This window comes from Chionomys nivalis, chromosome 7 (assembly GCF_950005125.1).
Source record: "Chionomys nivalis chromosome 7, mChiNiv1.1, whole genome shotgun sequence".
Lineage (NCBI taxonomy): Eukaryota > Metazoa > Chordata > Mammalia > Rodentia > Cricetidae > Chionomys > Chionomys nivalis.
Window position 1 is genome coordinate 74,573,324 of NC_080092.1, and position 24,579 is coordinate 74,597,902.

At 52.5% G+C, this 24,579-nt stretch overlaps 1 protein-coding gene across 16 annotated transcripts in view; it reads right to left on the reverse strand.

Annotated features, from left to right (window-relative positions):
• Window positions 1-24,579, reverse strand: part of Cacna1g (calcium voltage-gated channel subunit alpha1 G) — a 65,064-nt gene that overhangs the window by 18,333 nt on the left and 22,152 nt on the right. For 7 of the 16 annotated variants that reach the window (XM_057774382.1, XM_057774383.1, XM_057774386.1 and 4 more), the window contains 14 exons: window positions 16,494-16,645; window positions 15,445-15,630; window positions 15,243-15,357; window positions 15,008-15,163; window positions 11,931-11,999; window positions 10,337-10,421; window positions 10,060-10,256; window positions 6,419-6,850; window positions 5,497-5,597; window positions 5,168-5,291; window positions 3,470-3,538; window positions 3,121-3,305; window positions 2,143-2,269; window positions 547-672 (listed from right to left, as the gene is read on the reverse strand). In XM_057774382.1, the coding sequence (XP_057630365.1) occupies window positions 547-672; window positions 2,143-2,269; window positions 3,121-3,305; window positions 3,470-3,538; window positions 5,168-5,291; window positions 5,497-5,597; window positions 6,419-6,850; window positions 10,060-10,256; window positions 10,337-10,421; window positions 11,931-11,999; window positions 15,008-15,163; window positions 15,243-15,357; window positions 15,445-15,630; window positions 16,494-16,645 (2,124 nt within the window). The remainder of the gene's footprint in view (window positions 1-546; window positions 673-2,142; window positions 2,270-3,120; window positions 3,306-3,469; window positions 3,539-5,167; window positions 5,292-5,496; window positions 5,598-6,418; window positions 6,851-10,059; window positions 10,257-10,336; window positions 10,422-11,930; window positions 12,000-15,007; window positions 15,164-15,242; window positions 15,358-15,444; window positions 15,631-16,493; window positions 16,646-24,579) is intronic. The other 9 variants (XM_057774385.1, XM_057774384.1, XM_057774388.1 and 6 more) reach the window with 3 other exon arrangements.

Consider the following 24,579-nt stretch of genomic DNA (forward strand, 5'->3'; position numbering starts at 1 on the left):
AAGAATGGTAGGCAAATGTACCACCCTGGGCTGCCCCAGCCTGGGTACGTCACTGTCTATGTATCTGTATCCACGAACGTGGAGGAAAAGGGATCTCTGATGAGGTAAGCAAATACACATTTCATAAATTATACATTACAAATCCAAAGAAAACAGCAGGGTGATCTCTTTTCCAGATGGGAAATTGGAGGTCCCCATAGGTCAGCTGCCCAAAGCTGACCAAGATGGTGCCAGGGTTCATATCAAATTTAACTTGCTCTCAACCTCACATGTGTTCTCTGCTCTACCATGAGACCCTGCAACCCTGGGCCAGCCCCCTACCTTCTCTGAGCCTCCATCCCTCCATCTTTGGCAAGCTACAGGCCTTTGTGGTCTGTTCACTGGGGTGTGCCGGTACCCTATCCCTGGGACATAGTGGGAGTGAACCAGCTGAAGGCCAGACTCTGTGGTTGCCCATTCTGGCTGACTTGGCACACATTGCTCAGGATGGAGGTGTCCTGTCTTCCTTCCCCCCAGGATCCTCCTCATACCAAACCTATCACTCACCTGACCCAGGTTGTCAAAGTTGTACTTGTGCCGGACCCATCGGTAACTGGCCTCAGCACAGTCCGATTTGTTGGTGATGTTCCTGGTGTCCTCACCCTGACACACGAAGAACTTCCCCTTGAAGAGCTAGACACACACATGTGGGAGAAAGAGAGTGAGCCCGGGGCTCCCAATCCTACCATAGCTCTGAGTCCAGGGATGTAATATGCCCTGAGTGACGGGGCTATTCACCTCTGGGGTCAGTCAGAAACCCTGACAGGAAGCTCCCCTGTAGGTGCCCTCTTTCTTTTCCCAGGGAAGAAGGACAACGTGGAAAGAGAGAGTTAGCCATTACCCTTCTACCAAGAGCAGTGGTGCTCCGGATTGGGGGGGAGGGTCCAAAAGTCACCCGAGAACAATGCTCTTTTAGCCTACCCAGACTTATTGGAACAGCTATGCTACAGTGGGCTCCACAATCTTTTAACAAGAAGCCTGGGTGATTCTGATGGATGCTCAAGTTTGAGGGGCCATGCTGAGCTAGGGCATTTAGTTCTCATAGTAACTATGAGGTGCGTAGGTTATAAGCCCCACTTTAGAGAGAGAAAAACTGAGGCTCAGAGACCTTCGCTCACTCACTAAGACCATAGCAGCAGAAAAGGTCTTACATCTGGGTCTGCCTAGAAAGCTTATTCTTGCTTCAGAATAGCCCAAGCCATGCCTGCTGGGGTATTAGGGGCCTGAGGGAACCATTCAGGGCAAACATAAACACACGGGATTGAATTCAACAATGGCTCACTCTCCCAAACCAAGGGAAGTGGGAAAGGGGTTGGCCCCAGACCACATGTGGGATGGGGGTGGGTTAGAGAGGCTCTGCATAGCCTTGGTAAACGTAGCCTGGTCCTTGGGGCTAGAGAATTTCTAGGAAATCAAGGAACAGCCCCTCCCCAGAGCACAGTGGGCATTCTAGAAGCAGAAGGAGGAAGGAGGGGGGAGTAGCTGCAGTCACCCAGGACTTCCCACACTTCCCAACAGTCAGCTGTCCTCCCTGCAGCTGGAGTGGGGACACTAGCAGATGAAGATGGGCTGAGGGGCTCCCCCAGTTCCCTGGGGTGTCTGCTGAACCCTGCAGGCTGCTATGGCTCTTTTTCCTCCAGAGCCAAGTTCCTTCTCTGGGCCCGAAGCCAGGTTTCTCAGGCAGCCCCCACTTCCTGCCTTGTCTAGGGTCTACACCCGCCTGCCTGCCAGCACTCCGTTAACCTGGCCCAGCTGTCTGGGCCCTGGATCCCCAGACCTGGCACTCAGCCCACCCTGCTCAGAGAAGCAAAGAAAGCGGGAGATCCTGGAGCAGACCGACATGTGTGATCAAGACACGGGGTAGGGACAACAGCTACAGTTACCAATGGGCCTGAAGCCTCTGCGAAACGGGGTCCTTTGGAGGGGGTTTACCCTAAGGCTTTCCAGTTTTCCGCAAAACTCCCATTAGGCAAAGGGGCCTGAAGCCTAGGCCCCGGAAGAAAGGGTCGTTTTATTTTTTATTTGAAACAATGGCAGCAGTAGCATGACCCAGAGCCAAAAGGAGAGGAGGGACTCCTCCCCAGGCTACCCATCCCTGCACACCTGCACCCCCAGAATGCCAAAAATGATGAAGAAGGCACAGCAGATGACCACAATGTTGCCGATGGGCTTGAGAGAGGACATCAACGTCTCTACCACCAGCTTCAGCCCCTGGGCCCGGCTGATGACCCTGGAGAGCAGAGGAGGGGTGGTGGATGCTCAAACACTCCCGGATAGGACCCTTCCTCCCACCCTAACCTTAGCTTGCTGTCCATCCATTCTGCCCTCCCAGCATGCCATGTGAAAGTCCCCTTTTCACAGAGCCCCCACCACGAGGACATCCACCCTCTGCAGTCTCCAAACGGGCACCCACAGCTCCCACAGCTCCACCTCCACTCTCAGGCTAGCAAGTATATTTCCTGATCAGGCTGGCAGTGGAGAAGACTCAACAGGAGGGAGACAATACCCAGAGATGACTAGGTGGGGGTGATGACAACCAGGAGCCGGTAGTAGGGGCATGCAGGGAGGTACAGGGGAGAGGAGACGATCGATCGGTACAGACAGAGAAAGAGCACCATGGGTGTGGCATCATCCCCACTCAGGAGAAATTCTGAGTAAGGAGGTTGGGGCCACCTGGCTAGGGAAGGAAAATCCCCTGCTGGAAGAGTTAGCAGGGATAACCCCTGAGGGGGCAGAAGGTAAGAAAAGACAATAGGAAGATGTGTCACTCACAGGGACCGGCAAGAACAGCACCCTGAGGGAACTCGAAGGGAAAGCTTCAGCTGGAGGCCATGGGGTGGGGGGTGGGGTTATGATCTTTTATATTGTGCTCCCAACAGAACTGACTTGTACAGATGTGTGTGCCGCATTGGAAAGGAGTGTGTAGAACTCACAGTGGTTGTGGACTTAGGAGGGAAATGACCAGAACAGTGACTTGAGTGTTGTCTGAAGTGGAACACAGAACTACCTGTGGGGTCATAGCCAGGAGGTAGAGTTTTGTTCCCTTGTGGGGGTGCTGGTTAGGAAAGGTGGGGGAGTCACCTGAGTGGACGTAGGGTCCGTAGCAGCCGTAGCACCCTCAGCATGCCAAGGATCTTGGTGCCACTGTCGGAGACCATAGATACCAGGATGTCGATGACAGAGATGAGCACCAGCAAGCCATCCAGCACGTTCCAGCTGCTGCGCAGGTAGGCCTGCTCCCCAAAGCACCATCCGAGTGCCACCACCTGGGGACCACCACCACATCATCGGCACCAGCCACTCTTCCTGCAATACCCAGCCTTGCCCTCCACCGTGGCCATCCTTCCTACCTACTCCCTATGAGTTCTATTATCCCCACACCCACTGGAGATCTGAGGACCCGAACCAGTGCTACCCCCACCCCCCTCACCTTCACTGTCATCTCAGCCAGAAAGACCGCAGTGAAGATGTAGTTGGAGAGAGTCAGGAAGATTCGTTCCTGCAGGAGAGAGAAGGGGGGAACCACCCATCAGGAGGCCCACCCATGAGCCAGATCTGCTCTGCATGAAGAAATCAAAACAGCTCCAGAGACTTGATCCCTCACCATGTCACCTCCAGCCTCACTTGTGGCTCTGGGGAAAGTTTTGCCCCTGCCCAGAACAGAAGAACCTCTGCTGTGTGCTGTAGAGGGGATAGGCTGCTATCTGAATGCCCGGTTCCTTGATTTCTTTCTTGAAACTGGAGCAGGATTTAACTGGATCTCCAACCCTGCCAGCCATTCTACCCAACACACTTGCTTTCCTGCTGTGAGCCCCAGAAACGGTGCAGCGTGCAGGCTGGGATGCTTGGGCACAGACTGTGCTATCCTAGGTACTACGTTTGTGCCTATGCCGGACATTGGTGGTGGTGACCCAGTGCCCTGGCGTTTATGGGCTGAAGTCAGCCCTTATGGCTGAGAGGGGAGCTTGAAGGGTGGCCAACATTACTGAACATGTGTGTGTGTGTGTGTGGCGGGGAGGGGCAAAGGATGGAGGGAAAAGGCTGGAGACAAAATGGGAAGGCGGAGAGACTGTGTCAGGGTGTATGGGGTCTTGGGTGGACAGCAGGCAGGTATAGGGGGTGCACCATCCCGGAAAGGGAGTCCCCAGTGCTGGCACTCTCTCACCTACCCACTTAGTCCTGGTGGGCAGGTCCCTCCAACTCTCAGGCTTTCTCCCCCTCTCCTCGCCTGGCTGGAGCCCACCTGAATGGAAACCAAGTCCCAGCAGCACTATCTGAACATCGATGGGGAAAGCAGCAAGGAGGAGTGAGGGGGACCTCTGACCACCTTGAAGCAAGTGGTGCAGATTGTTAAGAGGGGGAAACAGGGCCACCCCGTCACCCTTCTAGAACTTGAACTGCTGCCAGTGGGAAGGACTCTGATGCCAGGCTGGGAGAAGCAGCTCCTAGAATGGGCTGGGCCCATCCAAAGAACTGAGCCCCTTGGGAAGGATGTCTAGCTAATGAAGCCTCTGACCTCTGCTGTTCTGAGTACTGAAAGATTCACAGTCAAGCAGAGGTGACCAACGTACCTCCTACCCTCCAAAGGTCTCCCAAAGCCTAGTTGCTTCAGACTTGGTTAGACCTCAGGGAACAAACAGTAGCTCCTCCATCCAGCTCTGCATCACCCTCGGGGTGAGGTGTGTGTGTGAGATGTCCCCGAGCAATGTACCAGTCACAGTGACACCGAGACTCCTGGCCAGGCACAGGGAAAGCAGTACTGCTCTGCCCATACAGAATCAACCTTATGTGTCACCTCATCTCAGGACAGGGCTCAAAAGATACGATAATATATATAAATGTGTGTGTGTGTGTGTATGCAATAAAGTGCCCAGCTGGGTTGTTATGCCAGTAAAAGGGAAACTGAGGCAGGAGAGGACACAGAAGGCATCTTGGCAATGGGACCAGAAACAAAGGAGACCTAAAGGGAGCCCTGGCTTATCCCCTTGCCATGTCTGTGATGTGTTACCTTAGGCAGACTGGGGACAGTTTGAGCTTTCTCCCTACTTTTCTTGTTCTGACTGCTAACCCAGGAGGAACCTGGCACTCAGCACAATTCAACAGACGTGTTTACATCCTGGTAACTCACAGCGCTGTGGGGGTCAATTTTGGGGCGCTCCATGGCGATGGTGATACAATTGAGGAAGATGATGACGAGGACCACGTGGTCAAACATCTTGTGGGTGATGATCCGGTGACACAGGAGGCGGAACCTGCCCCAGGGACAGAGGTAAAGGCTGCAAGGAGAGGCACCTGCAGACCACCCCTGCTGCCTTGCACTGGGACCCATCCCCATGGTTGGCATCCCCATGGCTGGCATCCCTATGACTGGCATCCCCATGGCTGGCATCCCCATGACTAGCATCCCTATGACTAGCATCTCTATGACTAGCATCCCCAGGTAGGGACACAACAGACCTTGACTGAGGAGGGAAGATGTAGGCAGACCAGGAATCTCGCTCTCGGCAACAGGCAGGAAGCCGGGCTCTGACCCAGGCTCGTATTCGTTCCCCTTTGCTCTAAGAAAGAAACACTGGGGTATGAGCAGGACCAGGACTCCAAATCATCAACGTCTGTCTCCTGAGCATCCCTGAGCCTGGTCCATCCTTCCCAGCCTCTACCAGCCTCTGCCCTGTTCTTTATTTTTATCTCTAAACCCACCTCTCAACTCCCTACACACCAGCCCCCCAGCATTGCCCTCCTTCATCCGCTCCTCCTCCCCTGCATCCCCAGTCTCTTGCCTCCAGCCTCCAGCCCATCTCCCTGCTTTTCTTCTTCCCCTCCTTGCTGGGTTTGGAAGCTGCATCAGTTATCAAACACTGTACCCATCACAGCTGTCTGCTCATATCTACCTGGGCAGAGGAGGCATGGCCCCTTCCCATGGGCTACCCCTGCTTCCTGCATCCCTGTCCTTGTGCTCATCTTCAGGGTTAAGGGGGTAGTGAATGGGATGGGGGAGAAGGAAGTGGCTGAGGACATGCTGTAAGTCAAGGCTTGTGATGAGGTTCAGACGAGAAAGGGGGACAGGAGGGGAGGGGAGCGATCAGTTTAGAGAGATGAGTGATGGGTCTTCCTGAGTCACAGGGGGAGGGCCATGAAAGATTCATACACATCTGCCTGAAACCATTCATATCCACCAAGGACAGCAGAGAGCAGTCAGCCCTGGCCACAAGCATGCGGGATTGAGGCTCTGCAGGGTGGCAGGGAGAAAGAGGCTGCTCAGAGGTCAGATTGCAAGCTGGGCATTCCTGGTGACAAATTCCTTATACTGCTGCCTGGGCAAGGTTGCCCTCTCTCAAGATCAGGGGTGAGGGGTCACTGTACCCCGTTGGGATCTTACCAGGTTGCCCTCATCATCACCATCATCTCCATCCAGTGGAGGGTCATCTGGCCTCAGGGCCCGGGCCAAACGCCCTGAAGCTGACTTGCCATTGCAGTCTTGGTGCTCAGAGGAAGAGCTTCGGCCACTGGCTGTGCGGTGCAAGCCTGGCACCTGCAGGGTGTCAGGCAGGTCAAAAGAGCTCTTGGCCTCACGGTCCAAGGAACCCCTGTGGCGATGATCACTGCCTGCTGGGCTGGCCCGCTCCTCTTCTGAACTCTCATCTTCATCCTGGCTCTCCTGACCCTCTCCTGACAGCAGGGACCTCCGCTCGCCACTCGGGCTCCTACGCTTTAGGCTGGGGGCCCGGCCCAAGCTGTTCCGGCTGGAGCGCCTGCTGGTCCAGCTGCTTGCAGCACTCCAGGGACTGTGTGGGGAGCTGCGGGCACTTGGCTGTGGAGTGAGCAGAGGAGAAATGAACTCAGCTGAGGCTACAAGAATCTTCATCTCTCATGTGTACCCCTAGTCTGTGAGCCTCCCTGGAACGGACATTGGGAGAAGCGATGTTAATCAAGGGTCTGGAATCCAATGCCTCAGTTCCGACCCTGTTTCAACTTTCCAGTTATTAAGCCGCTCCGTGCCTCTGTTTTTCCATCTGTAAAGTAGATCCAGCAATAACATTCATTTTTCATTAAGCAGGTGGGATGAGTATTGTCATTACCGAGAGGCAGCATAAAATAACGGCAAGAAAGAACTCAATAACAAGAAAGCCAGTGGTTCTCAACGTGTGGGTTGTGACCCCCTTTGGGGTCAAATGACACTTTCACAGGGGTCACCTAAAACCATCAGAAAACACAGATATTTATATTTATAATTCATAACAGTAGCAAAATTATAGTAATGAAGTAACAACGAAAATAATTTTATGTTTGGGGGTCACCACAACATGAGGAACTGTACTAAAGGGTCGCAGCATTAGGGAGATTGAGAACCACTGACAAAGTAATCCGACTGAAGGCCGGGTGCGACGATGCAGGTCTGTAATCCCAGCACTTCGGAGGGAAGCAGAGACGGGGACCAGGAGTTCAAGACTACCCTTGGCTACACATCAAGCTCAAGCTCAGTACTAGCCTGATACAGAGGCTCTGCCTCAAAACAAAACAAAAAACAAAAGTGAACGGAGGACCCAAGTAAACATTTCTCAAAAGACGACAAAACCTGCAAGCAAAAACATGGGAAATGTTGAGTATCCTAGCCGTCAGGGAAATGCTAATCATTTCTTTTCCACCTTTGTATGTGTGTGGATATGAGGTTTGTGTGTGTGTGTGTGTGTCTGTGTATGAGATCTCTCTCTGAGTATATGAGATTTATGTGTGTGTATGAGGTGTGTGTGTGTGTGTGTATATGAGATCTCTGTGTGTGTGTGTATGAGATCTGTGTGTGTATGAGATGTATGTGTGTGTATGAAGTGTGTGTGTGTATATGAAATGTGTATATGTGTATAAGATCTCTGTGTGTGTGTGTGTGTGATTGTGTGTATATATGAAATCTCTCTCTGTGTGTGTCCTGAGTTCAAATTCAGGTCCTCATGTTTGTGTGGCAAGTGCTTTCCCTCCCGAGCCATCTCCAAACTCCCTAAATACAAGTTACAGCACTAAGTACCTTACACCTGTTGGAATAACTAAGGTCCAAGTCAATGTGGAGAAAAGGGAACATTTGCACACTGTTGGTGGGAATATAAATTAGTACAGCTACCGTGGAAAACCATATGGAAGATCTTCAGAAGTCTAAAAATAGAATGACTGTATAGTCCAGCAATTCTACAACTATAGGTATAGAGAGAAAATATTCTAAATCACTATGCAAAAAAAATCCCAGCTCTGCTCTCATGTTCATTGCATCACTGCCCACAATAGCAAAGTGTCCCTCAGCCAAAGGATTTTAAAAATGGGGCTACACAGATGGCTTAGTGGTTATGAACATACAATGCTCTCTCAAAGAAAACATCACGAGGCTCACAACTGCTTATAACTCTGGTTCCAGGGGGATAAGACACACTCTTCTGAACTCTTGAGAGCACTGCATACACACACACACACACACACACACACACTTATAATTAAAAATAGAAATAATTTTTTTAAATAAAAAGAACATATGGCACATATACAACACTCAGCCTTTAAAAAGAAGGCGGCTGGGAAGATGGCTCAGTGGGTAAAATCCCTGCCACACAAGCATCAGGGCTCGAGTGCGGGTAGCCAGCGCCCATGGACAAAGCCAGGTTGTGCGTAGCTGTAACTTTAGCACCGGGTCAGGGGTGGAGACAAGCACGTCCCCCAAGTTTGCTGACCAGCCAGTCTCGACAGTCAGCAAGCACCAGTTTGAGCTGGAGACTCTTTCTCAAAAGATACGGTTGAGGACAATAGAGAAAGACAACCAACACTGACCTCTGGCCTCCACACACGTTCATACGCGCACACACACAGACACAACACACTTAAATCCAAATAGTAAAAATGGAAAAAAAGGAATCCTGTTACTGCCAGTAACGTGGGCGACCTTGGAGAAAAGGATACTAAGTAAAATGAGCCAGACACGGAGAGGCAGGTTTTCCCATGATCTCAGTTTGGATTCTGAAAGGAATAAATGTATCCAGGAGCTGAACAGTGCCCCATGGAGCTTGGGAGGCTCAGAGCTATTGGTCCAAGGGAACAAAATGTCAATCAGAGCAAAGTACACCTATAGTAGCATGGTGCCTATAGACACCAATGACGTAATGCATGTTTTGAATTTGGTAAGAGTAGACAGACATATGTCATAACACAAAAATGTATGCTTAATGACATCATTTCGTATTCGCACGCACCAAATGCCACACTTTACTACATAAACATATACAATAATATATCAATTATAAAAAAAACTCTTAGCTAGCCAATGTGGTGGTGTGCACCTTTAATCCTAGCACCCTGGAGGTAGAGGTAGGCGGAGCTCTGTGAATTCAAGGCCAACCTAGTCTACTAGTGAATTCCAGGCAGCTAGAGCTACGTTGGGAGACCCTGTCTCAGAAAAAGCAAAACAAACAAACAAACAAATAAAGTCTTGGCTGCTGGTGCACACCTCTTATCCTGGTACTCTGGGAGACTGAGGCAGGAGGGTCATGTGCTCAAAACCAGCATGGGCTATGTAGTGAGACCCTGTTTCAAAATGCCAAGTAAAATAATAATAAATTAGAGGTAAAGGCCTAAAAATAAAAATAAATAAAAAGACAGTATAAGTATAGTCTTCTGCACTATAAAACTGGCTTCGTCACTCACTTCAGCCACCTGAGACTGGGGTCCCCATCAGTGAAATGGAAGCAATGATGGTACCTCTCTCACAGTAGTTGGCCAGTAAAGATCTCATTCACGATATCCACAGCAGAATCTAGCATGGTATCAGGAGCTAAACGAGGGTTTAAGTATAAAGGGGAAATGTGTTCCCCATCCTTGATCTATAAAAGGAGCCCAGAAAAGTTAATCCTACCCGGGGTCACATGGGACGAGAACAGGGGCGCTGGGTAAGAACACTGCTTCCCTAGCCCTGGTTGTTCTGCCCAGCCCATCATCCTGCTGCCCTGTTTCTCTCCCACAGTGGGGCACCGACGTCCAGTCCCTTACCGGTGACTTCATCTCATGATGGGCAGTTCCAGGTTCAGCGGACCCACTGCTACTGGTGCGGCGAGAGCCGGGACCCAGTGCCTCCCCCACACCTGTGCTGGAGCTCTTGGGTAGTGACATTGGTGTAGCAGCCGTGTGGATGATGAGGGGTGGCAGGAGGCTCTTCCGTAGCTCTGGGTGTTCTCCCAAGGCCACTACTGCGGGAGGAGAGGGGAGATCCTGAGTCATCCAGGCAGGTTCGGGGCCAGAGGCTATTCCCCTCAGGACCTTTACTCACAGGCCAAGCGCTTCTTCCTGTCCCCATCGCCATCCACGCTGGGTGAAAAGAAATCAGGCTCTGACTCGGACTTGGTGGCATCTCCCTAGGGTCAGGGAACGGTGGATCATGGTTAGATGATTAGGACCCTGGTCAGACAGGTGTCATCAGCCTGGGACAAGTGCTCCCTCTCATCACATGAACACACCACACACAGACCACAGGAACCAGCAACCACGACAGGAGGCATGCATGGGGACAGGCCAGACCACCCAGGCTGGGGGCCTGGGGCTTCCCATGGCTGATGCCTCTGCCTCCCACCAGCCAAACCTTACGAAAGGCCATGGATAACCAAGCCCACAGCACAGGCAGCCTGGCTGGACTGGCACTAAAACTAACTGAGGGGACAAGGGGTGTCTGGATGGGCAGGTGGCAAAAGCCAGAGGGGTGTAGAACCAGGATGAAGTGGTCACTACAGCCCCAATTCCAAAAGCCTACTCAGGACCCCTTCCCCTCACCTCATGTCATCCCTCCCTGAACCTCATACCTGTGGATCTGTGAAGGAAACAGAAAGACCCAAGCCAGAGCACAAAGATGGCACGTGAGTCCCTTGACCCCTGGCCTCCACCTACCCCAAGCTCCAGCTTCTTCCTGGCCCCATTTCTACTTCTCTCTCGGTCTCCGGTATAGATTTTTTTTTCCCTTCCTTCTTAGCAGGTCAGTAGGTTTCCCAGTAATTATACACTCCTCCTTAAGAAGTTATTAAAAAATACTTGATTGCTACTTTTGATAAGGACATAAATACCGGATAATTGGCATCTCAGGGGATCATTTTCATTAACTCAGTTTACATTCCTAACGAGGCCTTTAATTATCAAGTGGGATCTCCAGGGGTCTGCTAGGGATGCAGAGCCCTATGGGGTCCCATGGGAAGCCTGGCTTCGCCCCACATTCTAGTGTCAGTGCAGGAAACAGCAAAGTACAGGTTTGGCTTGGGGGGCCAAATGGAGAGATGTGCTCAGAGATGGTTGGTAGAATTTAATTCAGTGACTGGTGGTCAGAGACTCAAAGGTGGCTTTAAAATCGTGTTACAGGACTGCCAGAGCTACACCCATCCCTGAATCCTCCAAAGACTTGTACTGAGCTGAGACATCTGTGGGACCTCCAGTGGAGACCAGAGCAAGGGGTGATGAGGAAAAGAATGAGGGAGCATGTTCTATGACCACAGGTCTTACTTCCACCGAGGCCGGATGTTTCAGGCTCCTTCAGGACCCAGGTGCGGGCAGGCACGCATGCGGTGCCCACATACGTGTGCACATAGAGGATTCTAAGTCCCTTCCTTCTCTGGCCCATACACAGGCCTGGCAGGGATGGGAATGTGCCCTCTGCACCCTGATGTGGGCAGAAGAAACTCCTCCCTTCCGTGTCCTTAAGGTGGGGGGAGGGGGGAAGGGACTTAAAATCAAAGCAAACCTCATGACACCAATGACCACCACGGCGACCACAGGTTGCACGACAGCTGAGCATGAACAGGAACACGGAGACACAGGGGCAGAGTGGAGGGGGCACGGGGCACTGGGCACAGGGGCATGCCGACTCGTGATCGCATACCTACCCCCTGGGAGTCGACAGGCAGCTGAATACAGCTTAACTGTCCACTCGCATCTTCCCGTTTGCTGATTTCCTACAGGGAGAGGGGGAGGTAGGGGAGGGCTGCTGTTCACAGGCGCTCAGGCCTTCAGTAGATCAGCAATGTCCCAAGAGGATGGAGAAAAGGAAATGAAGGACGCAGGGTAGGGAGAGCGGGGACAGGACAGCCTTCGAGAATTCAGCCTCAGGCTCCCAGGCCTGAATGAATCTGAAGGGTGAAGGCAGAGGCCACAGAGGGAAGGCAAGTGCAGCAAGGATCTAGTCCTCCAATAATCCTTGTAAGAGTAGCCACCATGCTTTTCTGTGGAACTAGGGGTCAAAATCAGGGCCTTCACCGTGCCAGCCAAGCGTTCTACCACTGAACCGCATCCACGGTCCTTGACTTTTGAGGCAAGGTTTCACTGCACGGCTCGGATGGGAATGGAACTCACGGTCCCCTTGCCTCTGCCTTCTCAGGACTAGGATTTCAGGTGCGTGTGCCACCATACCCAGCCTTCAACGGCTCATGAGCAAAGCTCACGTCCTTGCAAGGTGGGAGATGGCACCTCATTACAAGCATCCTGCAGAGTGGGCACCTGAGGTCACAGAAGTTAAGCAAATTGCCCAATCCTGCGCAGTTAGAGACTGTGGGCTACACCCCACATCTCCCGCTGAGAGCACAGCTCCCTCTCTCTGTTCCAAGGTGTCCAAGGTGTGGGCTGCAAGGGTAGGAATGGGCGGAGGGAGGGGGATGGAGAAGCAGATAAAAGCTAGGACCAGGGCCTTGATGCCGAGCAGAGTCCAGTCTCATCGTTTCTAAGACTCTCAGCCCAAGTCCTCTCAAGTCAGAATGGATGCATATGCCCAGGGTGGGATGAGAAGGGACAAGTAACAGTGGGATGGCGGCCATGATGTCGTTTAATATCAATTAATGGCTACACACAGGGCCTGCTGTTTGTTCATCTAATTAAGAGCATGGATGACAAATATACAGGAATTCAGGGCATTACCCCCTGGGAATCAGGAAATCAGCAGCCAAGCAGGCTCTGTCCCCGAAGCCACCCCTACCCACTCTTAGCAGGATGTTAAGGCCAGCAGGAGAGCTACCCTTGAGGTGTCCCGCTGAGGCTCGCCAAAATGGGGCAGTTGCTCCTTCTACTGAGGTGGGTTGTCTTGTTCATAAAAGCAAAACAGTATTCCAGGTTATCACGACCCCAAAACTAGCCCCCCTTGCCAGACCATGGGACCTACCGAAACCCTACAGAGGAAAGGATAGGAGGTTCCAGAGGTGCCCAAGTCATCAGCATTGAATGACACCCCATGCAGGACAGTGGAGCTGCTGGTCCAACCCCTCAGGGAGAGGAGGCTTAACCTTGAAATTCTTCCTCTATCGTACACCTTACCTGAAGCATCAACCCAGCCCTTGAAGGCACCAGGCCCTGGGTGACACTTTCCTGGGAGGGGCACTAAAACTATGAAGGCTTAGGAGGGAATCTCCTGTGAGGACCTTGTCAATCCTTCCCATGCTGGGAAAGCTCTCAGGCCCCCAGCAGGGCCAGGGTGACCAGGCCAGACATAAGGGCCTGGCAGCTCTGTTCCCACACTCAGTCATTGCTGCTGCCTAGCAACCAGGCCAGCTCAGCTGCATTCAATTTAGCAAGGTGTTTGTGAAAGCCAGTTGGTGGGCAAGGGGCTAGCTATCTATGCTGGACACCCCAGGTCTGCCATGGGAGCCGGATGAGGGAGGATAGGCTAGGGTATTTTCTACTTCCTTCAGGATTCTTTTTTTCCCTGAGAGCCTGAGAGTAAACTCAGTCATCACGAACTGCTTTTGGAAGGGACTGAAGAGACCCTTCCCCATTCAACTATTCACTCTGGCAGGCAGCTAGCGGCTACCAATCATGATGCATTTGGGAGAACCCTGTGGTATCTCTCAAATCTTCAGGTCCAGGGGAAATCTCAAAGAAGCATCCTATGGCAAGGACAGTGCCAGCGGCACACTGGCACTGCAAGAGACCCACCCACCTCTCACTAAAGCCTCCCACACACACCTCAAGCTGCCTTTGCTGCCACTCAGCAGGGAGGAAATGTGGCCATGGATAACTTCACAATTGAAAGGGAAGTGGAGAAGGGCCAGTGAGGGACAGATGCTCCCTCCTGCACACCGCTAGTGCCCAACACCCGCACCCCCTCAGCCCAGCCCGGCCCAGGGGGAACAGCCCTCCCTTGCAAGACTGGGAAAGAGTCGGAAAATAGATTTTTGTTTTTCCACCGTGTGCTGGGTATTTATAGACCAGGCCGCAGCGGGAGTTTCCATCCGGGTCACCCAGCGAGAACTGGACCAAGAGCTTCTCCAGGCCCAGCCTGGTGAATTTCTAGGTTGGGTCAACCTGCCCTGTTTGAGGAGCTGGCGTGACGGAGTGGGGATGAGAGCTTGGGTGGGAAGACGGGCAGAGTTGAGGAAAAAGGAGGTAGGTCTTTGGGACAGAAGCTGTGCCCTGGCACAGTCAGGGCAGGATCAATGTGAATCAATATTAATTGATAACGCTGCCTGTGACGGAGGTGATGGAGTCTGGGCTGGAAATAGGACGCTCATCTCTGCCATGCCCACAGCTAATTGGGCTCATTTCTCACCCTGGGCAGCTCAGCCCTGCCTGGGGCCCTGGTGGCATCTTCATCAGTTCAGCCTGTGCTCAGATGATTTGCACACAAGCCTCCCACACGCTTCAGCTCAGATGGGTCCTCCCTACATGTACCATAAAGGCCCATGTTCTGGGATCTGGCTACATAGGTCCCCAAATTTGGCTTGTCTTTCTGGGGAAGGACCTAGCTGACTAAAAGGACCCTGCAACCTGCCAACTTACAACCCACACAGCCATCTCCTGTCTCACCCCTGATGACAGGCTTCAAAAGGCCCAGCACTCCCCACCCCAGGTCCACCCTGGCTTAGTCCAAAGAGTCTCCCAGGCCTCATAGTCAGCAGCAGAGAGAAGGGACAGTCATCCCTTCTGGGAGTTAGGAGACTGCCCTCATTAGGGTGAGATGGGCAGGGCAGGGGGTTACCTCTGCCTGGAAGCCCTCCACCAGAATGGCGACAAGCAGGTTAAAGAGTACGTAGTTGCCAAACGTCATGAGGGCGATGAAGTAAAGGGCAGCCCAAGATGATGTGGAGGCCATGCCGTTGTAGAGGACTTTATTCCAGTCCTCCTGAGTCAGAATCTGTGGGCAGGGGACAGGAGTCAGGGCTTGACTGCATGCCCAACCTCCCCAGCTCACCCCTGCCCTACGACCCTTGAACCTGAAACACAGTGACGATGGCCCAGAGCAGGGAGTCAAAATTCTTCCGGTCTGGCAACGTGTCCCCATCCCGTTCCGATGCAAACTTACAACCAAAGAGATGCATGCCCAGGATGCTGGAGACACAGGAAGTTCCAGATCGGGTCAGGGTCCTGTGCTCCTGCCTCTAGTCCCACCCCACTCTTGGCCAGCAGTATGCTCACCTGAAGATGAAGATGAAGAGCATGAGCAGCATGCAGAAGGTGGCCACGTTGTCCATGGTCTTCATGAGCACCACGAGCTGCCGCTGCAGTGCCGGCAGGAAGCGTACGAGCTTCAGCACCCGCATCAGGCGGAAGGTCCGCAGCACCGACAGGCCACCTCCCTGCTGGCCCACAATCTCCCACACACTGTGGGAGGCAGGCGTCCTGAGTCCCTACACCCCTGCAGCCTGACTTCCCTTTCTGAAGACCCACTGGTGACCTCTGAGACCCAGCTGCCCAGCACAGCTTGGAACAAGGTCAGGCACAGTATGTCTGGCTTCAGAGGAGCTGAAAATCCAGGTGACAGCTCCTGCTTGCTTGACCCTCCCCTCTCAGCCAGAGATCACGTCCTGGCAACAGGCTGCCCTCTCCTTAAATCCCACCAATGCAGTTGGGCTGTGCTGGCGCACGCCATTAATCCCAGCACTTGGGAGGCAGAGGCAGGCAGATCTCTGTGAGTTCGAGACCAGCCTGGTCTACAAGAGCTAGTTCCAGGACAGGCTCCAAAACCACAGAGAAACCCTGTCTCGAAAAAAACAAAACAAAAAAAAAAAATCCCATCAATGCAAGAGCATCAAGTTGTGGAATATTTGCTTTGTTCTCTTCTAATGAAATCTAAAGCCAATTCCAGAAACCAATAAAGTAGTTCTGGCCCTGGGTTGGGGGTGGGGGATGGAATTCTTTCCAGGTCTTGGAAACCCTAAAGTAAGTCGCTGGGCGTCTGAGTTGGTTTTCCAAGCACTTTGTGAGCAGAGAAGCTGACGGCATCTCACTCTTCCTCCAACCCCACTTGAGAGCCAACTCTCTGATCCTCCCCGACCCCAGGCCTGGGTAGGGTTGAGGACAAGAGCTAGATATAAGGAGGGCAGACGGAAAAGGGGCCTGGGCTCTAGGAAAGCAAGGCGAGACCCAGAGAGAAGATAAAGGGTGGAATGCTGAGGCCATGTCTCCCACTCCAAGCCATCCTGGCTGACTCTCTTTCAGACAAAGGCAGGAGGGGGCAGTCATACCTGATGACAACAATGACGCCGTCGAAGATGTTGTAGGGGTTCTTGATGTAGCCGAAGGGGCCGTATACGAGCAGCTTCAGCAGCATCTCCAAGGCGAAGAGGCTGGTGAAGACGATGTTGCTGATTTCCAGGGCGTTGGTGAGCTCCTCGGGCTAGAGGGCAGTGGCGTATGTAGGAGACTCATCCCCAAGTCCCATATCCCAGTCCTCCTGAATATGGGGCCCCAGGGAGAGGAGAAGCCCAAATGGCAACCTTAGGGAGTATCTAAGAAGAAAGGTATTGAAGGACAGCCACCCTGGGATCATTCCCAGGGTTGGATCTCAGGTCCCAAGACTAAAGGTTTTCTGGGAGCTACTGAGTGGGTTCTGCAGTTTCTCCTAGGAGGTCTAAGATTTTTTCAGTTCCTGTATTAAGACCCAGACTAGCAAGGTACACTAAATGGGGGCACATTCAACCTTACAGCCTGTGCAGCCATACATATACCACAGCTACTCCATGAGCTTGGCAGCCTGCTCCAAATAACAAAGGCTACGCCTGCTTCCTCCTAGATAAATTGCAAATGTACGCGCTCCTGGTCACACGTGTGTTAGCAAGCAGGAGGGCAATCCCCAGAACGAGGATGCATCTGCAGCTTGTGCCTGACGGTATCTGGACTAATCCTCACCCTATCCTGCCACTCACGCTGTGACCTTCAGTAAGATGCCCAACCTCTCTGGCCAACTGCAAAACACTTGAGGTTATTCCTGTTATGTTCCTACCCAAGGTCTGGGATGGGACCATGAACGCATCCTAGCGAGGTCCTCAGAACAGACGACAAAAGCTGTCTCATCTGCTTGTTCCAGCTCACTAGCCCCTTCCCTCCAGTATGAAGAAAGAGCCTGCTGTATCAGGCAATGTATCAGGCATGAAAGAGCTGTAAAAAGCACTCCTCCCAGGAGCCCCGTGTCTCGCTAGAAACAAGTTGTATACACACTAAACGGTTGAATAACCACAAGGGACCTTAGAACCTGCCGTGGTGCCAAAACATATGATCCAGATAGAAAATCTGGATGCTCAGGGCAAGATGAGGGGAGACGATGCGGAGAAAGGCTGTGGGAGGGAGCACTTGTGATGAACTCCAAAGGGTGAGTGGGTCTCCCAGGAGAGCCCCAGGGTCAGGGAGAGGTGAGTAGGCAAGAGGAGCTATCATCCTAGCTGGGGGAGAAGGGAGGTGCATGGCTTGGCTGAGGGCTGGGATGTGGGTAAGGATGTGATTAGCTCAGTGGGCTCACTGCCCACTTGACAGGTGACCGCGACAAACCAAAAGCCCTACGTGCATAGTAGCCGCCCACCCAAGAAGCTGAATTACAAGAAATACCCACATCTTTGCAGTGGTGAAGGGTGCATTTAATCTTGGGAGGCAGAGGTAGCTGGATCTCTGTGAATTCAAAGACAGCCTGGTTTACAAAGTGAATTTCAGGAAAGTCAGGACTGTTACACAGAGAAACCGTGTCTCGAAAAACCAAGAAGGGGGGTTGGAGAGAGAAAAGGGAAGAAGCAGCCAAATGAGGCCTTCATTCCATCAGACACCTCCTCCTGTTTACCCAGATGACTCGTCTGGCTGCTCAAGCATGAAGCCAGGTCCTTGGAGCAACCAAATGTATCTTAATGGCCCCAATCTGTGTGACCAGGCTGGGAGGGCAGTTAGAGAACTGGAAGGAAAGGGCCTCTCACTAGTGGGCTGGGACATTGGGGGTGGGGGGTCACAGCCCATGCATGGGGTTCTTCCTAAAGGCAGGCCTGCCTGGGTGTCTGAGAGTCAGCTGAGCTCCTGGGGGGAGCTCTTTCGGCTCTCCATTGCTCTGGCGGATCTTGAGTGAGTATTTGACTCACCAGCTCTGAGTCCTAAGAGGACAGGGTAACCAGCTCTAGTTAATAGGGTCACACCAAGGCAGGACCTTTGGCCCCTCCAGGGTCAGCACAGTGCAGAAAGCAGGGAAGAGGCCATTTAAGTGCAGCTAAAGCCCAGCGCTCCGACCTCTTCTGACCCCACTCTGTACTCCAAAATCCAGTGACCAAGTTGCTACTGTCAGTGAGCCTGCTCCACTTACACAGCCCTCCTCCCTGAGCCTTGAACACACAGGTACGACCTCACAGGCTCCAGGCCTGAGCAGGCTTCTTCACCTGCCACCCACCTAACAACCTTCCTCTGCGTATGCTATAGGGCAGCAGAAGAAGCTGGGAGACGGTGTGAATGGGCTCTAAGACAGAGGGCAGGAAGATCCGGGGAAAGCGAATCTCATATTGTCCTGACCCCGATAACACTAAACCATGACGATTCAGACCGAAGCCACAGACACAGTAAGGAGCCCGAGAATCCAAGCAAATGACGGCTGAGCACAGAACACATCTGCTACAGATGTGTGTGTCAAGCACAAGCAGACATGAGAGCAGCGTGAGGTATAATGACAAGGGGTGGATTTTAGGTCACAGAGAGTACATAGATTGAGCTTCTCTAATCCCAAACCCCAAATTCCAAACCTCCAACTTCCTGACAACCAATGTGATGCCACAAGAGGAAATTTCCACCTGACCACGTGACAGGACACAGTCAGAACAAGTATACCAGCTAAGCAGGGTGACACGTGCCTCATTCGCAGCACACACCTTAGTACCCAGAGGCAGAGACAGGCAGATCTCCGTGGATTTAAGGCCAGCCTGGTTTACATAGCACGTTTCAAACCAGTCGGGACTACATAATAAGATCCTATTATAAAACCAAAACCAAAAAAATGAGACAAAACAAAAGCACAAGTATTCTCAAAATATAGAATTTTTAAACCAGGCTGTGTGTACAAGGAGTATATAAACCATCAATGAACTCAGACATAGGTCCTGAACCTAAAATATCATATTATACACATGGAAATACTCTCAAATCTAAAACAATTCTGGTTCCAAACATTTTTTTCCAGGTTAGGATGAGGTTCAAGACAGAGTTTCTCAGTGTAGCTTTGGCTGTCCTAGAACTAGCTCTGTAGACCTGACTGGCCTCGAACTCACAGAGGTCCGCTTACCAAGTACTGGATTAAAGGCAAGCGCCGCTATCACCTGGCCCAAACATTGCAAATGAATACAAGATAGTTCAATCTGTGCTTCAAAAATCCACTAAGACTCAAAATGTATCAAACTCCTTCCAAACAGCTGAAAGCATAGTAGTTTTCAAGACTCTTTTGAGACCAAGGAGACCAAGGAAAAGTTGGGGGTGGGGGTGAGGTGTCTCACTTGTAACCCAGTCCAGGTTGGCCTTGAACTCACACACCTTCACACACAGTCTCCTGAGTCCTGGGCCACCATGCCCTACCAGCACCATATCTTTGATATGCATGGGTTTGCTCTAAAAGTGCAAACAGCTACTGTGTGTACACAGGTTTCATCCTGGGGGCCCTAGGCAGTCTGCATCAATAGCCTAGGGGCACACACTAGCACAGTTTATCAGCACACAGCAAAGGGCTCAGAGAGAAGGCAGGTGCAAGGGACCCCTGGAGGGCTATACCATGGAAATCCATCAGAGAGGTGGGGCAGCAAAGACAGAAGACCCCACCCAGCTCTGCCAAGCAGTTTTAGAGAAGCTGGGGTGCCTGGTATGGGTAGACAATGAACCAGGCATTGGCCTCAGCCTTGCTACTCTTCTGCACACACTTAAGGGCCAGGCCTCTCTTTTTCCAAAACCCAATAGTCCATCCCCTGGTGATCCATGGAAGAAGAAAAACAAAAAACAAACCAACATAAAACCTTCCTTCTCCAGAAAGCCAGGTCCAAGCTACTAAATCGGAGGCTGGGAATGTTTTGCCAACACAGGACAGGACACAGACACAATCTTAGTAACACGGTGGCCCTAGGGACTGCAGCCATAATTCTGACCACTCACAGGGGCAGAGGTGGAGTGACTTTCTGCTAGAACGCAGTACTGTGCCAGTAGACGAAGGGCCTCCCAGAGTTCATTTCCTCTACGCTTCCAAGCAAACAAGGGGTGGAGAGACAGGAGATGGCCTGGAGAGACTGAAGCTTGCAGAGGTGTGGGAGCTTGACAGGTTACGTGGTTTCTTTGCAAGTTTCACGATACCACACTCAGAGAAAGTCCACTCAGTCCCTGAGGCAGGTTCCAGGTTCCCCTCATGCCCTTCCTTGCTTCAGATCCTCTTTCTCGGGTCTCTGATTGGGTATCCCCTGCCATTCCTAGATGTCAGGGCCCAGTGGATACATTATATAAGAAGCGGCTGACAGCCTGAGCCTTTGCAGCTGAGGCCGGGACCTCTGCTCTGTGTTGATGCTGGCTAGAGTCCCTCCTTGCCCATCTCCCAACCTGCCCTCCCCTGATCATCACTGTGAAGCGAGTTAACAGGGTCAGCAGCTTGCTACCATACCAAGTCCCTTGACTACGCTTTAAAGTGGCCTCTGTGGACAGCACATTCTTGATATAAACGTGGGACTGAACCCAAAGACAGTAGGCTTGCCAACTCTGAACCTTTCTGCCGTGTGACCTTGGGAAAGTCCCTGGGCAGCTCAGACTTTCTGGAACCTTTTGTGTTACACAGAGAGCCACCACCTTGCGGTGAGGCTTCTCTGCAGGACAGGGGAGTTCAAGGCTGCGAACACTCGACGCTCAGGCCCAGGCTCGGGTGGCCTTGAGAATCCAGACAGTGGAAGCAGGGCTCAAGTGTGCCAGAACAGACTCTCTGTTCTGCGAGCCACAGCTCAGCGGGAGAAAAAGCTAAGAGCAACAGAGAGCTCGAAGCCAGCTAAGTCAGTGGGCCAGTAGAGGTGGGGGCACTCAAGAAGAGTTATCCGTGGGAAATATCCCCAGCTGGTGCAGCTGCAGTGCAAAGGGCAGGGACTAAGTGTGTGGTTGGTTGGGTGGGTGGGGGTCATACTCAAGACCCAAAATGTCGCAAGTGGAAAAGTGGGAAAGGATGGGGCTGCAGGGTCCACAAGGAAAGTGGCTTCCAGCCACAACTCCAGCAGGACCAGCCTTGGCCCACAACACGGCCATTGATGTTTCTGCAGGGAGGGAGGAAATGTGCATGTCTGTGTATTAAAAAGATTAATCTGGCTGCAGTGGTGGCAGCATGCAGATGGCTTGGAGGGGAGATGAAGACCAATTAGGAGATACTGCAGCTGTCCCGGCAGGAGGCCCGAGAGCTGGTTCTGACAGACAGTGAGTGCCTTTCCCAGGAAAAGGTGGAGAAACCAGACCAGAGCTACAAAGGGGCTGGGTGAAGTCACTCTGGTCTGCTCCCCATGCCTAGTCCATCTCCTTAGCACCTAGCAGCTTCACCAATTCTAGAAGATTCTGCTCACCAATCTGGGCTCCTCAGCTAATCTCAACCCTGCTTTTGCTGTTCCCAGGAACTGGAGTCTAAGCAGGCTGCAGGGTTGGATGAGGGTGCCTGAGTCAGGAGAAGGCAAGTATCCTGGAAGGTGTGAGAAATCAGGGGACGGTAGGGTGGTGAAGAATTCCCAAACAATCTCACAGACCGCATACGGCTCTCAGCCCGGATATCACATCTCCGCACACTTCACCCCCAGCACTCTCATTGTATTTCCCCTGTATCCCTAAGCCAGCAGCTAGCTTTATCTCCCCCACCATCTCTCCAACTACCAGAAGTTTCCCAGCTGAATACTTGCCAGGTAGGCATAGCCCTGCCAGTGCTGGCTCAGCTTCAAGACAGCCAACCCGAGCCCCTGCCACTTACAATTCTGGGGCCTTGAGCCTGCCATGGTGGCCCATGCCTGTAATCTCAGTACTCAGGAGGAAGAGGGATAAAGAGTTCAAGGTGATTCTCAGCTGTGGCTACATTTTAAACTCTAAGTCAGCCCAGGCTATAAGATAACCCATCTTTTACACACACACACACACACACACACACACGCTGCGAATGTAGAGTGCTTGCCTAGCATATGTGGAGCTTGGGGTTGATCCCCCAGCACCATGCCAATGAAACATGGTGATACACACTTGTAGCCCCAGCACTCAAGGCTGAGACAGGAGTATTGCCTAAGTTTGAGGCTAACCTGGGCTACACAGTGAGACTCTCATAAAGAAGTTAAAAAGGAAGGGAAGGGAATGAGGAAGGAGGAAAGTCGGTCCTCCTCCTATCCCTCTTGATCAACCTCTGGCCTGGAGCCCATGGTCGGCTATTGAGGGCTGATCTCATGCTACTGACTTCAGTGGGTTCCTGCCTGTAAGGTCTCTGGTTCAGGTGAGTCCCCATGTCCCTGCCTCTCTGCTGTGTTCTGAACTGCTGAGTACAGTAGTCAGTCACGAACGAGGCTGTGCCGACCAAACAGTCCATGCTTGCTGCGTGGCCGCATGGTTGTGTTATGTTCGGCCCGCAGTTACCTGTTCTCCTGTTTCTGTCCCAAACTTGGCCACCCTTGGGTTCCTTCCCACACCCAGCCTGCACCTTCATCTTCCTCCTCCTCCACCTGCACGAGGATCCCTTACATCAGTTGTCCCTGTCATTTCTCACATGGCGCTCTCCTGCTGTGGCCCCAAACAGACACTCTCTGCACACTCAACTAGAAGTCATGTCCCTGCCCCCACACCGCCCCTCACCTTGCGAGGAACGATCTTTCCAGTCCTTCTGGTAGAAATTGCCTTAGCAACATCCAACCAGGACTGGCCCCCCTGCCCTGCACCTGGTCTCCGTGGCCCTGTGCCGCCACCTCCTGCCTCTCTAGGGGACCCTTCTCCAGCAGTCTCTTTTCCCCTCAGCCAATATTCTATAGAGCTCATCCTAGGCCCACTCCCTCCCCTCCATGCCCTCCCTCCACCATCACCTCACTTCCCACCCTCCAGCTGTCACTGGAGGGTGAGTGTAGAGGACACTAAACAAAGTCCTCCAAGTCCCCGGCTTCTCATCCAGACGGCCAGCGCCTGCCTGATAGCCCTCTCAGCATGGCCCACAGCCATCTCAAACTCAACACGTCCAAAACAAAGCCTTCACCTCCTCTTCGAACCTGCTCCTTCCCCCTCTTCCCACTCCACTGTGTCTGGGGATTCTGCATTGGAGCCTCAGAGTTATCTGGGAGTCATGCTTGCCCTTCATCCATCCCGACAGTCCGGTGCCAGGGCCAAAGACCCTGCCAGTAGGAAGGAGTACAGCCCTGCCCACTCCTGTCCTCTCTGTGCTGTCCCCTTGACAGGGCTCTCATTGCCTGTCATCTGAGCGATAGGAACAGCTTCCTTACCCCTCCCCCACCAGGCCTGCACCTCCTGGCAGCTCAGGCTTCCTCTGAGCCCTCCCTCCCATTCCTGCCACTCCTGATTTGATCACCTTGTGCCCCTATGCCAAGCCGGGACATTTCCAGCAGCCTGTGCCCTCATCCTGCCCCCTCACCTGTTGTAAAGGTGTGAACACCTCTCCTTTGTCCCCTGGAGGCCAGCACCTGGCACTGGGTGTGAATTGCCATTGAAAAGGAACAAGGACACCGCTTGGGTGCTTTGACTCTGCCCCCACCCTCTGACATCCTAGAATTCTCCCAGTGGGCTGTGCCCAAGATGTGCGCCCCATGTGAAACTGGGGAGGCCTAGAACCAGGGGATGCTTAAAAAGACACAGCCCCATAGCTCCAAACAGTACCCTATTTACTCTCCTCAACCAAGATCCCTTGAAAATATGGGGCAGGTTGGCCATCACGGAATTGTCACCCAAAGTCTTGCTAGGCCCACGGGCCCTGGTCCACAATCTGGAAAGCAAGAGCCAGGCCCAGGTAGAAGGCATCCATAAAGCCTTGTCTTCAAATGCCATGCTTGGAGTATCTATGTGGCATATCTATGTCTGAAGAGAGAATGCTCCCGGCTCTCAACAGAACCAAAAAAGGAGCCTGTGACCCCCCCTTCAACAGTCCAGGCATACCACGTGTGGACCCCACCCCCATCTTACCCTCACTTCCTTTCTTGTGAACCAGCCTCAACCACTTATAAATAGAAACCTTCTCTGGACATGTATCTGCAGTGACAGGATGGGTCCAGACACTAGGGACAAGCAGAATTGTGCCCATCCTGTCCTCTCCTGGCCTAAGAGGCCAGCCACACTAGTCTC